The sequence below is a fragment of the Symphalangus syndactylus genome, chromosome 2 (genome assembly GCF_028878055.3).
Source record: "Symphalangus syndactylus isolate Jambi chromosome 2, NHGRI_mSymSyn1-v2.1_pri, whole genome shotgun sequence".
In the NCBI taxonomy this organism is placed as follows: Eukaryota; Metazoa; Chordata; class Mammalia; order Primates; family Hylobatidae; genus Symphalangus; species Symphalangus syndactylus.
In genome coordinates, this window is record NC_072424.2 from 114,753,940 (window position 1) to 114,770,616 (window position 16,677).

At 45.8% G+C, this 16,677-nt stretch overlaps 2 protein-coding genes across 6 annotated transcripts in view; both read left to right on the top strand.

Annotated features, from left to right (window-relative positions):
• Positions 1–2,715, top strand: part of PEX7 (peroxisomal biogenesis factor 7) — a 93,718-nt gene extending 91,003 nt beyond the window's left edge. For 4 of the 5 annotated variants that reach the window (XM_063622368.1, XM_055265131.2, XM_063622376.1 and 1 more), the window contains one exon: positions 2,255–2,715. In XM_063622368.1, the coding sequence (XP_063478438.1) occupies positions 2,255–2,323 (69 nt within the window). In that variant the 3' untranslated portion in view covers positions 2,324–2,715. The remainder of the gene's footprint in view (positions 1–2,254) is intronic. The other variant, XR_010116859.1, reaches the window with a different exon arrangement.
• A 7,845-nt stretch (positions 2,716–10,560) lies between these two features.
• On the top strand, positions 10,561–14,574 carry SLC35D3 (solute carrier family 35 member D3). Its single transcript, XM_055265118.2, has 2 exons — positions 10,561–11,803; positions 12,824–14,574. The coding sequence occupies exons 1-2, from the start codon at positions 11,365–11,367 to the stop codon at positions 13,633–13,635; spliced, it is 1,251 nt and encodes a 416-aa protein (XP_055121093.1). The 5' UTR covers positions 10,561–11,364; the 3' UTR covers positions 13,636–14,574.
• Positions 14,575–16,677: the final 2,103 nt, after the last annotated feature.

Genomic DNA, 16,677 nt, shown 5'->3' on the forward strand with positions numbered 1-16,677 from the left:
TGAGTTTTGCCTGTCTTAGAATTCTATAAGGAACTCTTCTGTATGTCCTCACTTGTTTCTGGCCTCTTACCTGTGAGCTTCATCCATGGTACTGAGCCTGTTAGCAATTCCTCCCTTTGTTTTGCTGAGCACATTCTGTTGTATGAATTTACTACAATTTGTTATCAATTCTTTTGTTAGTGGGTATTTTGGTTGTTTTCCTTTTTTTTTTTTTTTTTTAGACAGAGTCTCACTCTGTTGCCCAGGCTGGAGTGCAGTGGCATGATCTCGGCTCACTGCAACCTCTGCCTCCCAGGTTCAAGCGATTCTCCCACCTCAGCATCCCTAGTAGCTGGGATTACAGGTGCGCACCACACCTGGCTCATTTTATGTATTTTAGGTAGAGGCGGAGTTTCACCATGCTGCCCAGGCTGGTCTCGAACTCCTGACCTGAGGTGATCCATCTGCCTCAGCCTCCCAAAATGCTGGGATTACAGGTATGAACCACTGCGCCCAGCCTTGTTTTCGATTTTTTGCTATCGTGAATGAAGTTGCTATGAACATTCATGTATACGTTGTTTTGCAAACATATGTTTTCATTTTTCTTGGACAAATATCTGGGAGTGGAATCACTGGGTCAAAAGATAGGTATGTGTTTAACTTGGTAAGAAACGGCCGAATTATTTTCCAAAATGGTGGTACCATGTACCTCTCTACCAGCAATGTATGCGATCACAGCTGTTCCACATCCCTGCTGACATTTGGTGTTGTCAATCTTTAATTTTATCCATAATGTGAGTATATGGTGGTATCTCATTGTCATTTTTATTTGCATTTCCCTAATCCCTAATGATGTTGAGCACTTTTTTATGTGCTTACTTTTGCCCATCATTTTTAATTAGATTGTCTTTTATTATTGAGTTGTATTGGTTCTTTATGTATTCTTGATACAAGTTGTCAGGTGTATATTTTATGAATATTTTATATAACTGTGTCTCGCCTGTTCATTTTCTTAACAGTGTCTTTTGATGAGCAAAAGTTTTATTTTTGATTGAGTGTAACTTAGCAAATTTTTGATTATTACTTTTTGTATCCCTAAGAAATCTTTACATAGCCGTGTATTGAGAATATATTTTTCTGTTTTTTTTTTTCTAAAAGTGTTATACTGTTTGCTTTTATATTTAGGTCTGTGGCCCATCTCAAATTCATTTTTATGTGCAAAGTTGGAGTCAGGATTCACTTTTTTCCCTATGGGTATTCAGTTGTTCTACCACCATTTATTGAAAAGACTATTTTTTTCTTTTTGCTCTTTAATTGTTTTGATACCTTTGTTGAAAGCCATTTGTCCAAGTATGGGGCCTATTCCTGAACTCTGTTCTCTTCCTTTGATCTACTTGTGTTTATCCTAATCCTTCACGGTCTTGATTACAGTAGTTTCATGCTGAGTTTGGAAGTCAGCTAGTGTAAGTAGTGCAGCTTTGTTGTTTCGTTTCAAGATTCTTTTGGCTAAGTCCTGGCATTTCCACATAAATTTTAAAAATTGCCTCATCCATTTCTATTAAAAAACGAGTATATAGAAATACAGTTGATTTTCATATGTTAATTTTATACCCAGAGACATTGCCATATTCACTAAGTTTTTAATGCATAGTTCCTGAACACCCTGGACTTTCTTCCCTTCATGTTTTCCTATGGCTTTGTAGATGTGAATGTCCTTGTCTTTTATGTCTGCCTCCTACAGAGGTCCAGTGGGAATGCCATGGCATTGTGAAGTTGTCTGACACTGTCCCAGCTGGAATCATATAGTCCCCCTAAGAGTCTCTGTTAGTGCACCTTCCACACTCAGTCTTGAATGAGCCATTTTTTGAAGGTGAAAGCTTTACTTTATCTTCCTCTCCAGTCCCACAATATTGAGCACAGCATCTTGTTCACAGTCTGGAAGGTATCTTTTCAACATTTATCTCAGATAGTAGGGAATTATGTAGCTGTTGGGTGGAGTGAAGTTGGGGGACATTCTTATAGGAAACCTCAATCAATTGAAATATAGCAATTGGAATATACTCAATCAATGGGAATCAGTTGGAATACCCTGAGGTATATCCTAAAAAGGGAATATGGACCTTTTATCAAAAACTTAGCCCTGTGTTTTCCCTATTCAAAAACATGTTTACTAGTGGATGATTTACGACATTCTAAATGACTTGGGTTTTTGCTGCCAATTTTGAATTTTTGTATGTCTAAATACATTTCTTCTTACTTCATTTTTGTTTTCTAGGTTGCTGACTGTTCTTGGGATGAAACAATAAAGATCTATGACCCTGCCTGTCTTACTATTCCTGCTTGAGATACATTACTTTGGTCAGAAACAGAGGATGTTGGCTGAAGAACTGCCTAACAGCAAATAAATTAACTATGGAAAACATAGACATTATGCTTTTATATGCTATTCAGATTTCAAATCTTTCCAATTTACCCTGGAATCAGTTCTGAGGGAGCTGATAAAGACTTTGGCTCACTCGTTAAGCCTGATAGATACATAAGCCATATTTCTTAAAATTCTAAGAAATAATTAATGTTATGGTATATCTTGTAATATCTATTAAAATGTAGTCTCTGGGTCATCAAATGGATTAAAATATGGGAGATAAGTAGATTATACTTATATAGATAGTGATATATTTCATTTTTAATTTGTCATTTTTAATGTAAAATATAATCACTGCTGTGATAAATAAACCGTGTCTATTGATCATTTATCACTTTATAACTTCCCCAAAAAGACTGCTCTTTCTAATACATTGTATATGTGAATACATTACTATGTATAATATAGATATATCTGTGGTTCAGTAACAGGACACTAGAATATATTTAATTTATTCTTTTATTTAGTAGCTGTTTATTGAGCATCTACTCAGTGCTTGACACATAGACTGAATGAGATTATCTCAAGGACTGGTACCCTGTTTTTAAGAACGTGGAATGCTGTGAGCTAAGAGCTCACTGTTTTTTGTTTTTTTGGTTTTTTTTTAGCATTTATTCACATATTTTTAGATATTGTACCCATGATTCTATAATTTTGTCTTCCTACTTCTCTAATATCAAAAATTTTTCAAACTGTCAATTAAACAAAAAGTTTTAGGTCCTACTAAGGCTTCTAGCTATTGCCTTTGAAACCAGGCCTAAGTACTGCTATACATGCTCCTTGCCACCTCCCTAAGTTTTCTTGAAAAAGCTCTAGGTGCAGATGAACTGAAAAAAAAAAAAAAAACAAAAAAAGTCAGTTAAAGAAGAAAAAATCAGCAAAACAAACTACTTTGCATAACACTTATATTTTCTACATAATATTAAGATATGCTATAAATGGCAAAGATTATAATTCTGAAGTTCTTTTTAAAGAACAAAATATGCTCATAATAATCAGAGCAAAAATAAACTAAAATATATGTATATTATCTTCTTTATAGATTTCCTTGTTTACTTGTTGCAGAAAAAATTTAAGACAGCTTAAGATATAAAAACAAAACAGCATAAATTAAGAAGTGGAACCAAAGACAGAAAGTGGAGCTAAGAGTGGGGCTTGAGTATACATATCTCAAAGTCCTGTAAAGTTACTACTGACTGGGCCAAAGATTTGCTGCTAAGGTTTCTAGCTTCATAAATAAGAAATCTGATTAGTTACACATTTCAGTGCCTATAGCCTAGAGGGCAGACTCTGTCCTTGTGCCAGGCTTGGCCCTACCACCCTGCCTGGCACAGGCAACAGAAGGGGCTCAGCAACTATTAGTTACATGAATGGTCTCAGAGAAAATACAACTCTTTTTGGTTCTTTTTTTTTTTTTTTTTCCATTCTTTGAGAATGGGGCCTCACTCTGTTGCCCAAAACTGGTTTTGAACTCCTAGGGTCAAGCCATCCTTCCACTTCAGGCTCCCAATTACCTGGGACTACGGGTACATGCCACAGTGCCCAGCTTTTTTTTGGTTCTTAAATCAGCAATACAGATTGTTTTTGAGAGGTCCCATAAAGAGGACACTGCTTAACCTAAGTGCACTGCAATGAACATGGTGCTTAACCACATCCTTAGAGTTGTCACACTGATGAGTTTGACAGCCTTTTTTCTTGCTGCTTGCCTCTATATGAACTAATGGCATTACACCAAGGTGTGGTCAGTAAAAGTGGGTCTACAATGGGTGTTCTCTGTGTCAGCAGAATTTGTGATAGACCCTTAAAAGTATCCAACCCAAAGTAGTCAGACATGGTGGCACACGCCTGTAGTCCCAGATACTCGGGAGGCTAGGTCAGGAGGATCACTTGATCCTGGGAAGTTGAGGCTGCAGTGACCAGACTAAGGCATTCCAGCCTAGGTGACAGACCTTGTCTCAAAAAACGTCTAACCCAAGTAATATTTACAATGAAATGAAATTATTCCCTTTCCTTCTAGAATGCAAGAGATTTCATTAACAAAATGTTCTATCACGTATCTTTCGAAACAAAGACTTGTAATTTAAAAACTAACCTCTCCCTTGATTTATTTTTTTTCCCTCTATTCCAGGGGTGTTAGAGATATTTAGATCATTGGCTTCATAATACACAACTCAGGTTCTTGGAGTCTATCAATATGAGAGTGGGTGAATGCTTATCTAGTTGGTTCCCTGGAACTAGAATTGGAAAACTCTCAGGAGCAGACCTGGATTCTATCCTGAAAGACAATATGCAAGATTTTTGAATCCTTGGTAGCTCACAAGCTAAGCAGCTTTTGGACTTCAGAGGATGACCAGTCATTCTTTCCGGGTTGGGAAATCAGCATTTGTGTCCTGGCTGCTGAGCTCTTAGCTTTCATCTTGTCTGCCTCCCCACAAGCCCCTCCTACACCTGCAGTGACAGAACAGCACTCTTTAGAGTGGATAAAGGAAAAGGGAACTCAGTTACTGATTTGTGGTCAGGGCACTGTGTGAGATGCTTTATATATGTTACCACTTTTAATCTCTATAACATCCCTGCAAGGTAGCCCTCCTTGTTTTCAGGACAAGGAAGCCAACGTTCTCAGGAGTCATAATAGCCAAAAAATAATGAAACGAATTTGAAATCTGGAATGATTGAATCCAAACCCATGGTCCTGCCACATAGCCTCCTTTTCTTAGGAGTAACAGAAATTAGCACACTGAGAAATAGTTAAGATGTAGAACTCTCTGGTGAGTAGATCCTGATTATTCCTGACAGAATTGACAGAATTGAGTTTCCAAGTCTCAAGAGCTAAGCTGAGCCTTAGTCTGGAGTGACCCTACCAAGGTCCATCACGCCCAGGGAGATCCAGGCTGAGAGTCAGCTATCCTTTCTGCCTTTGGCACTTCTTAACTGTGTATCTTAGCAATAATTTGGCTCTTCCAAAAATGAACTCGAATTTCTTAACAGGCTTCTCCTCGTATATGCTGATCCACTTAAATGTTTTTTACTTTCATGTTAATGCTGAATATTCCCAGATCTGTACACCTACCTTCCCCACCTGGGTTTCCCACAAGGCTTTGCATTCATTTTGTTCCAACCAAACTCACTTACCTACTAACCCAGCTTTTACTCCTACACACGCCTTTTCATTTGTTGTCAAAAGTCAAGCTGTTATAAAAGATCCATTTGGGTCAAGCTAAAGACCTAAACACCATCCTTGGTCCTTCCCTTACTCCCACTTCTCTACATACATCGATTGAGATCCTTTTTACCCCCTAAACACTGCTCCCTTATATCTCTTCCCCTCAGTCCAACCACCATTGCCCCAGTTCAGGCCATCATTAGCTTTTCTCTGGACAATTGCAGCAGCTTCCTAAATGGTGTGTCTGTTTCCAGTTCTGTGTCCTCAGAGCCATCCTCCTCAACACAGCTGCCGGAGACGGATCTCAAATGCAATCTGATTACATCAATTTCAGTATAAAACCTTTCTCTGCTTATAGGATTACCTATGGGAAAAAATTCAAGCTTACTAACCAAGCAGCCAGCGTCCTCTGGGGATAGCCCTTGTCTCTGTCTGCAGTACTGCTTCTCTTCACACACAACCAGTGTGCTCACAAATTCCTCATGTAAGTGTTGCAGGTTTTCAGCTGGTCCATGTGCCTGGACTGCCCTGCTCTTGGCTTGGGAAATTCTTACCCATCATTTAAAAGTCACATTAGGCTGGGTGTGATGGCTCAAGCCTATAATCCCAGCACTTTGGGAGGCCAAGGTGGGCGGATCACCTGAAGCCAGCCTGGCCAACATGGTGAAACCCCATCACTACTAAAACTACAAAATATTAGCCAGGCATGGTGGCGAGTGCTTGTAATCCCAGCTACTTGGGAGGCTGAGGCAGGAGAATTGCTTTAACCCAGGAGGCGGAGGCTGCAGTGAGCCGAGATTGCAACATTGCACTCCATCCTGGATAACGAGCGAAACTCCATCTCAAGAAATAATAATAATAAATAAAAATAAATAAAAGTCCCATTAAATAACTAAAGAATAAGATTGACAACATACAAAAATTAAAATTGCAAAACACATCACTAGCAAAGCTAAAAGAGAACATAACAAAAGGATATATAGAATGGATGGTTAATAGCCAAACTTTACAAAGAGCTCTTAAAAATCACTAAGAAGGCTGGGCATGGTGGCTCACGCCTGTGATCCCAGCACTTTGGGAGGCCGAGGCAGGTGGATCACCTGAATTTAGGAGTCTGAGACCAGCCTGGCCAACATGGTGAAACCCCATCTCTACTAAAAATATAAAAAATTAGCTGAATGTGGTGGTGCACGCCTGTAGTCCCAGCTACTCAGGAGGCCTAGACAGGAGAATCGCTTGAACCCTGGAGGCAGAGGTTGCAGTGAGCTGAGATCGAGATATTGTACTCCAGCCTGGGCAACAAGAGCGAAATTCCGTCTCAAAAAAAAAAAAAAAAAAACACTAAGAAGACAACCAAACAAAAATTGGACTAGGATATCAATAAATCACAGAAGTGGAGAGACAAATGTTTACTACATTTCAAAAAGTTTCAGTCAGACTCTCTCACTGATAAATGCAAATTAAAAATGAGATCTCTTTATTTTTGCTTATCAGTTTGGCAAACATTAAAAATATTGATAATATCTAGTATTGGTTAAAGTGAGAACCCATATGCTTTTTTAGAAGGCAATTTGGCAATAAATCAAGATTTGATTTTATTTTATGTTATTATTTTTGAGATGGGGTCTCACTCTTTTACCCAGGCTGGAGTGCAGCGGCATGATCTCGGCTCAAGGCAAACTCCACCTCCTGGTTTCAGTGATTCTGCTGCCTCAGCCTCCAGAGCAGTTGAGATTACAGGCACGCGCCACCATACCTGGCTAATTTTTGTAATTTTAGTAGAGACAGGGTTTCACCATGGTGACCAGGCTGGTCTTGAACTCCCGACCTCAAGTGATCTGCCTGCCTTGGCCTCCTAAAGTGCTGGGATTACAGGTGTGAGCCACCGTACCCGGCCAAAATTTTAAATTACCCTTTGACTCAGCAATTCCACTTCTAGGATTCCCTCTCTCCCCCTTTCCCAAAATAACCTGTAGAAGTATGGCTATGTCCAAGGGTATTCATTACATCGTTTGGTAAAACCCAAATGCCTGTCTACAGAAAGGTTATACTGTAGGACAGTTATTGAAAAGAATAAGTCATTTGAAAAAATATGCTATTTCTATGTAAAAAATCACTCCAAAACTTAGTAGTTTAAAACAACACGTTTATCATCTCACAGTTTCTATGGTCAGGAATCCAGAAACAGCTGAGTTGTTTGAGCTCAGGTTTTCTTATGACATCGCAGCTATTTACATGGTTATCAGGCCTCAATTACTCAACCACATGGGACTCTCCATAGGCAGAATGTCCCTACAGTGTGGCATTCGGCTTCCCCAGACTCAATGATACAAGAGAAAAAAGGACATACAAGATGGAAGCCTCAGTGTTTTATAACCTAAAGTCAGGAGTGACCTCCATCACTTCTGCCAGGTTCTGTTAGCTACACAGACCAACCCTGGTACAGCGTGGGAGGAGTTAACATAAGGGTGTGAATACCAGGAAGCGGGTATCACTGGAGACTATCTAGAAGGCGAATTACCATAATACGCTTTTTAAAGTAGGAAATTATGGACAAATATATATGATATCCTAGTTTTGTTATTTTTTTAAAGGGGGAGTTTGTGTGTGTAAAAACATACATACAAAAAAGACTGAAAGGTTCCACACTGAACACAGCAAACTCTGTGTAGTAGGGTTGGGGATGGTGAACACTGAAGAGACCACGTTTACTTATTTATAAATTTGTTTTTCTTTTATGTACCACAATGAGCATGTGTTACTTTTATAATTAGAAATAATGAAATAAGTTTTCAGAGAGACTGTAATTCTTTCTCCAGGAAGCTTTCTCTGCTACTGCTGTCAAGCTGATGTACTTGCCCTCCTGGCGCTCCCCCTTTTTCTGCCACACAATCCCACTGTTGGTAAGGATGAAGGCGCTGTGTTCATCTTTGAGTCCTCTGTGGCTAACAGAGTACCTAGCACAAAATACTTGTACTATATGTTTTTTTAATGAATGGATAAACTAAAGGATTTATTTAATGTCATTAATATTTATTAAGTAGCTCCAAAGGTGATGTGCTTGAGTCTAGACCCTTGGTACCCTGATACCAATAGGTCAAATAGCTATTTGACCTTTAGATCTGCATTTTTGTTCATCTAGATCATTTAACCTTGCTAAACATGGTATTCTTAATTTTTCATAATTTTTAAAAGGAGCTCATCTAGTATCTGGTTTTGTGGGAGATGGGGGTTAGGGTTTTTTTCTTTCCAAAAGAATTATATGCAACAAAGTGGAGAAAATGTGCAGTTTTATGCCTCTGTAGGTTTCAAATATTAAGCTAAATTGTCTTGCCTAAATGAGAAGAGTAAGATAGCTGAATCAGCCCCAAATCTTTTATCTAATGTTAGTATCACAAATGGATGCAATTATAATTGCGGGCAGAAATGAATCATTCCAAAAGTAGGTCTGTGCAGCCACTTCTGTATATTAATAATATGCACTTAGGATGGCTTAAAGCAGCCATACTTTCATTGGAATAGTCTCTAGAAGCAGAAATTTGTTATTTGCTGATGTCTGCAAAAAGTTAATTTTCAGAGTTTTTAATCAATATAGTTTGAATATACAGTTATACCACACACATACACATAATTTGAACTGGTGCTTCAGACTTCATTATTTCCTAAATAACATTAACTCTACAAAAACAGAGTCACTTAAACAGCTAATAGTGTGTAACCACAAGTTTTAGCAACAAAAACCAAGGCTCCCCAGAGAACCGGAAGCACGTGTTTCAGTATAATGCTTTCCAGCTATTCCTGGAAAGTTGGCACCCTGGGCCATTCACAAACTTTTTGAGTGCCCACCTGTCGGGAGCAGGGAGGTGGCCCTCCTAGGCGCCGGGCACATGAGCTGGTGGACTGGTTGAAACCAAACTCTCTAGAGCTCACCAAAGTGAGCATCCAGAGCCCCAAATGCTGGCCCAAATGAAGGGCTGCTGTGATGCTGCTGATCCCTGCTGTAATTTTTTTTCTTCCCCTGTTGCGGTAAATCACGACTTCAACATTTTGGCTGAAGTGTCGCGTTCTGCACAGAGGTGGAAGTAAGAGGCAGAAAACAGAAGAACCGCGAGAGAAATGGATCCTGTCTATTAAGGCAACGTGATGCAGCGTTAAAATGTTAGGAGGTTGCGATCCCCGGGGCTAAGAGAAATAAACTACTGGCGGTGAACGAAAGGGGTGCTGGAGCGCAGCGATCTCGAACCTTTCCCTTATAGCCAAACCCTGGCCAAGGCCACAAATTTCAAATCGCCTGAAAACCAAACTGTCTGGCGCTTAACGGTTACCTCGGCTGAGCGAAACCCTTGGCTGCTGCTGATTTAACCACAGGTCCGCGCGAGTTACTTTCCAGGGAACTGAATTCAGAACAAAGAGTCACCGAAGCCTTACTCCCTCTCCAAAATTAGAATTCCCTTTTTCTCTTAGTCATATATGAAACACACAGTTCACAAGTCCTGCGGTGCAAAGGTGTGAACCCTGGCCCAGGGAGGTGGTGACTCTCCCCGCCCTCCGCCTCCGGGTTGTCCTGCTTCCGAAAGCAACCCACGACGGTCCCGCAGGGTGAGGGTTCCCTGGGATCATTTCCCTGTATCCAGAGAACGCTACGCGGAGTCTCCTTGCAGAGTGAGGGGCCCCGGGTTCCCGCCCCCTCCCCATCTACTCCCCTATTCTGCGAGCGCAGCCAGCCTCTCCTCTCACGCTTCGGGAAGCGTCGCCCCCGAGCTCCTCGGTTCCTGGTGGTGGCTACTCGCCGTAGTGACTTCGTTTCTGCGCGTTTGCTTATTTACATCTTTGCCTCAATTCGAATGTGTGTCCCCGCCACCAGGCTCCGCTGCTGGGCGAGACCACTGAACCCCCTGAAAGCTTCCCCGGAGCTGCGCGCATAATCCCGGGACCCTCTCTGGAAGACGAGCGGAGAGCGGTGCGCGTGGCCTGGCACCGGAAGGAGCCAGCTTCCGGGCTCCGAGGCACCCTCTGGACAGCGCCCCGGGCCGCGGGTTCCTCCTCCGATGCCCGGGCGTCGGCGCCGGGATCGGGAGCTTCGGGGGCCCGCCGGCACCGACGGTTTTCGCTTCCCTGGCGGGCAGCTGGACAAGGTCCCGCCGCTGCACCGGGAGGGACAGTGGGTGGAAAAACCCGCTGCAGCTCCGGGGCGAGGGGGCTGGGGGCGCAGTCACTTGTTGCGACCAATAAACGGCGCTCGATCCTGATGCGCTGTTTCTAAAATCTTTAGCTGTGTCCCGATCCCTCCAACTCAAGCCCCTCGGCCGGGAGGAAGGGGCAAGCGAGAGCCGCTGGCTCTGTGTTGGGGGGAGAGGGGCGCCGCGCTCCAAGAGCCCCCTTCCCGCCCTGCGGCAGCAGCCCCGGGGCGCCCAGCCGCCCGCTTCCCTCCGCAGAGCGTCTTCCCTGACGGTGAAACCGCGCGGGACACAACCCACCGCGGCTCATCACCCACTTACGAATAGCTGTCGCTAGGATTCCCGCCACTCCTCTCAGACCGGCCCCCCCGCCACCTCTGCCACTTTTCGGAGTCCCCCGCCCTCGTCACTGCCTCCCCGGAGCTGCGGGGCAGTCGGACGCAGAGCTGCCGAACCGCGAGAACGCCTGGCCAGAGCTGCCCTCTGCAGCCCAGCCGGCGCCCCCTGCCCTTCGCCGCCGCGCTGGGCGGGCGCCCCCGCCGCCCTCACTCCGCTCCTCCAGGCTCCTCGCGCGCAGGTCGCGGAGCTCCGCCACCGCTGGGTGCGGCGAGGCCGGCGCGATGCGGCAGCTGTGCCGGGGCCGCGTGCTGGGCATCTCGGTGGCCATCGCACACGGGGTCTTCTCGGGCTCCCTCAACATCTTGCTCAAGTTCCTCATCAGCCGCTACCAGTTCTCCTTCCTGACCCTGGTGCAGTGCCTGACCAGCTCCACCGCTGCGCTGAGCCTGGAGCTGCTGCGGCGCCTCGGGCTCATCGCCGTGCCCCCCTTCGGTCTGAGCCTGGCGCGCTCATTCGCGGGGGTCGCGGTGCTCTCCACGCTGCAGTCCAGCCTCACGCTCTGGTCCCTGCGCGGCCTCAGCCTGCCCATGTACGTGGTCTTCAAGCGCTGCCTGCCCCTGGTCACCATGCTCATCGGCGTCCTGGTGCTCAAGAACGGCGCGCCCTCGCCAGGGGTGCTGGCGGCGGTGCTCATCACCACCTGCGGCGCCGCCCTGGCAGGTGAGCGGGCCCCGCGCCGACCCCCAGCCGACCCCACCCACCCCGCTCCGTCGGGCAGAGACCGCGGGGATCACTGAGTGCAACGACCTCACTTCTAGATGGGGAGACTGAGGCAGAGAGAGGCGGAGAGCTTTGAGAGTGGTCGCTCAGCTCGCAAAAGGGACTTCGGAGACCCAGCGAGCTCCCCAGCGCCCCACCAAGTCCCCCTGCCCCCTAATGTCCTGGCTTCCGGCCCTCGCCCCTGCTTCACCCGGCATCGCCCTTCCTGTCGCCCCCTCTCCTGGTCTTCCCCTGTCACCCCATTCTCCGGGAGAGGTGGGAGGGCCGCCTGAGCCTGGGAGCTGGAGTCCTCCAAGCCTGGACCAAGCCGGAAGGAGGGGGCCGTGAACTTCCTTGGGTCACGAGGGGCTGGAATGGAGGTGGGGGATGGGGGTGAAGCTTAGGTTCCCGGGGCTACTGCGGGGTGTCTCGTGCTGCGCAGGGGGCTACGGCCCTGAGGCAGACGACCCAGGTGCTAAGCGAGACGAGAGCCTGGGCAGGGGGAAGCTTCACTGGGGGCCAGGACAGGCGTTCTCCCCACCCGCCTGGCCCACTCGGGGTTACTGGCCACTGGCTGGGGCTCCCTCTCCCTTGGGTGCCCCACGGGGCAGGGGCTGCGGGGTGCAGGTACCACGCGCCCGAGTGACCTCGGTGCCAGCTCGCGGAAGCCACAGCACCTGCCCCGAGGGCATCTGCGCTCTCCGGGGCCTTTGTCGTGGACAGGGGAAGATGGGGTGACCCGGGGATATGGCGGGAAGGTGCTCTGAGCACTGACTGAGTTTGGCTGTCGCATTTGACGCGGGCGGCCGAGGGACGGCGGGCGTCTGTCACTCAGGAATCCGGTGGGCAGAGCTGGGGCGCCAATCCAGTCTCCTTTCCTACCCGACGCGTTTTCCCCGTGGGTCCCGGCCCACGCCAACCTGCTGTCTTCTCTCTTTTTCCTTCCCGCCTGGGCTCGGCCGTCCTCCTCGTGCGCCTCAGGAGCCGGCGACCTGACGGGCGACCCCATCGGGTACGTCACGGGAGTGCTGGCGGTGCTGGTGCACGCTGCCTACCTGGTGCTCATCCAGAAGGCCAGCGCAGACACCGAGCACGGGCCGCTCACCGCTCAGTACGTCATCGCCGTCTCTGCCACCCCGCTGCTGGTCATCTGCTCCTTCGCCAGCACCGACTCCATCCACGCCTGGACCTTCCCGGGCTGGAAGGACCCGGCCATGGTCTGCATCTTCGTGGCCTGCATCCTGATCGGCTGCGCCATGAACTTCACCACGCTGCACTGCACCTACATCAACTCGGCCGTGACTACCAGCTTTGTGGGCGTGGTGAAGAGCATCGCCACCATCACAGTGGGCATGGTGGCCTTCAGCGACGTGGAGCCCACCTCTCTGTTCATTGCCGGCGTGGTGGTGAACACCCTGGGCTCCATCATTTACTGTGTGGCCAAGTTCATGGAGACCAGAAAGCAAAGCAACTACGAGGACCTGGAGGCCCAGCCTGGGGGAGAGGAGGCGCAGCTAAGTGGAGACCAGCTGCCATTCGTGATGGAGGAGCTGCCCTGGGAGGGAGGAAATGGCCGGTCAGAAGGTGGGGAGGCAGCAGGTGGCCCTGTTCAGCAGAGCAGGCAAGAGGTCAGGGGCAGCCCCCGAGGAGTCCCGCTGGTGGCTGGGAGGTCTGAAGAAGGGAGAAGGAGGTCGTTAAAAGATGCTTACCTCGAGGTGTGGAGGTTGGTTAGGGGAACCAGGTATATGAAGAAGGATTATTTGATAGAAAACGAGGAGTTACCCAGTCCTTGAGGAGGAGATGCATGTATGTACCTATGTGCATACACTTATATGTTAGAAATGACATGTTTTAATGAGAGGCCTCCCCGTTTTATTCTTTGAGGAGTGGGAAAGGGAAGAAAAGAAAGAAGCTGAAAGGTACTGACACAGAGCAACAAAATTAGCACCTGTGTGAATTATTTAGTGTGACTTCACCTGAGGCATCACAGAGACAAAAGAATGTGAAGGTACTTAACAAAGTAAGGCCACGGTTTCTGCTTCAGACTCCTGGCACATTTATTTTTTGTCATCATAACCATAACTAGATATCTGCATGTACCAAGAGTCCCTAAGCCACCCCCTCCAAAGATGGAGTGTAGAAATGATGACAGCACTTAGTAAGTTCAAAGATGACATTCAGGGATGCATTTTTTGATGACAGAACTACAGTTTTTATCGCCAGCTGGGCAAAGAGTATATTGCTGAAATGATATATAAATATACTGAATTGATGTTTACTGTTTATAGTCATCTGAAATATCATATTTACTCTGATTCTACTCGTTTTTTAAAAATAAGTGTCTTATTATTGTATTATATATTGTTGGAAACTGTTAAAGCTATTTTGAAAATATGAGTTCTTAGCTTTAATCATGAAGTCTGAAGTTTGCTTTTAGTAATTATTTTAAAAGTTGTTTTGGTTCATTGCTTTATAATATTTATTATTGAATGCCTAACCTGTTCTTTTTTTTTTTACTGTGTCCAATATTCTTTCAAGCAAATGCAATGGCTGGAATATAATTCAGAATTAACTGAAACCCAGCCAGAAGAGGGACCACCTGTAAAGCAAGTCCTTTCAAGTTGCACTGCACATCCCAAACCATGTTACCAAAAGAGCAACTGCTATATTCACATTATGATATTTTTCTATCTTAAATTTGTCAAAATAAAGTATGAGTCTAACTATTAAAAGATACATTGTTAGAAATTTATTTTAGACACATGTTCTATTGTTGCTGTATAGTTGTTTGTGTTTGCCTCCAATGTGTGTTCATAGTATCTGGTGTGTAGGGGCCGCACAACTGGAAACTTCCTAAATTAACAAAGCTGTTTGGTTTGAAATAACAACAAAAACAGAAACACATCTTCCAGTGAAGGAAGCTGTGAATGGCCTGGTGCAGTGGCTCATGCCTGTAATCTCAGCACTTTGGGAGGCCAAGGCAAGCAAATAAATGGCTTCAGCTCAGGAGTTGAAGCAAGCCTGAGCAACATAGCAAAACCCCATCTCTGGCCAAAAAATATCAAAAATTAGCCAAGCCTTGTGGTGTGCATCTGTAGTCCCATCTACTCAGGAGGCTGTGGTAGGACGATCACCTGAGCCGGGGAAGTCAAGGCTGCAGTGAGTTCTGATTTTGTCACTACACTACAGCCTGGGCAACAGAGCGAGACCCTGTCTCAAAAACAAACAAACAGAGCGTGGTGGCGCGCGCCTGTAGTCCCAGCTACTCGGGAGGCTGAGGCAGGAGAATTGCTTGAACCTGGGAGGTGGAGGTTGCAGTGAGCTGAGATCGCGCCATTGCTCTACAGCCTGGTAACAGGCCAAACAAACAGAAAATGATAAAACACTCCATCGCACTGAGGTACGAAAGCCATCCACACCAGACTTCAGTTAACATGGAGTCTGAGAAGTAATATATGATCACGTCCACCAAGGAGGAAGCCTTCTGTGAGCTCCAGGCAGGAGAGATACTTTGAGAGTGAGGGGGCACTGAGATCTGCCAGCATGTTGCTGAGATTCTCAGATAGTAGCATCTTATATTTTTCTTTCTTTTCTAAAAATCAAATCAAAGCAAAAAGCAGAAGCAAAAATGAAGTTTCAGCTCCATCAGTTTGGCTCCACAAGCGGTTGAGCAAGTGTAATTGTGGTTTGTGACTGGCCCTGGTTTGCTGGTTTCCACAGGCAATTGACTATTTCCAGAGGTGCCTCCACAAGCCATTTAAGATGCAGGAGACCTCACATACTGCAGTTAGAAATGGTTTGCCAGGGTTATGACGACTTCTTCAAAAATAAGTGTTAATTTTAATGCTAACATGTCAAAGGGCAACATCGCGTTGCAACTATATAAAGCTGAGAATTAATGAAAAGCAGCAAAGTTGGATGAAGTATATACTTCTTGTGGCTATCACTGCCAGATAAGTGGAATGATTGTTTTTCACTGAAAAAAATATATATATCCTTTGGTTAAAAATGTGGGTTTACATTATAGCAACTCTTTCCTGTCAATGAACTTGCAGAGACACTGTATTTCACTTCTCTAGAGAAACAGAACCCATAAGAGAGTGAGATTTTAAGTAAGTGGTAATGATGGAGCAGTCTGAAGTCTGTAGGCCATGCTGGCAGGTGGGAGACTCAGGCAGAGTTTCTATGTTGCAGTCTTGAGGCAGAATTGATGTTGCTACTTCTGGAAACCTCGCTCTTTGGTCTGTAGGCCTTCAACTAATTGGATGACACATCTTACAAATGTCTTTGCAGCAACATCTAGACTGCTATTTGACCAAACAGCTAGGTACCACAGCCTAGCCAAGCTGACATATAAAAGTAATCCTTCCTCCACTGTCAGTAGCACTGGAGGCAATCCAAGACTCTGGTCCACCCTGACCTTCGGGCTCTGGTAAGGTCTTGCATCAAGCAGGCAGGGGGATTCTGAGGAGCTCCAGGATATCCGTATGGGTGGGACTCCACTGGAAGTCACTCACCATTGTTGCTAGACTGATCCAGTCTTTGTCAGTCTACCCCATTCTGACAACTTGGATTCTCCCTCGTTTGTGAGATTACACCCCCACCTACTGCCCAACTGGGCCCCCGCTTCGACAACCTGTTCCTATATCAATTCTTCATGGCTCAGGCCCAGCTTCACACTCACCTGTCACTTCCCAACTGGAATCTGTCTCTAAAACACAGCATGATGTCAGACAGACCTTCTCAATGCTGGGCCTGTTGCTGGCCCCCTCCCCCTAAATGCTGTCTAGCCTTATTTTATTTTACTGAGACAAGGTCTTGCTCTGTCACCCAGG

What these genes read in the sequence shown, in the direction of transcription:
- SLC35D3 (XM_055265118.2), top strand. Translation starts at nt 11,365, where the DNA reads ATGCGGCAGCTGTGCCGGGGCCGCGTGCTGGGCATCTCGGTGGCCATC. An exon ending in CTGCGGCGCCGCCCTGGCAG is followed by an intron (nt 11,804 to 12,823) that starts GTGAGCGGGCCC and finishes CGTGCGCCTCAG; the next exon opens with GAGCCGGCGACCTGACGGGC.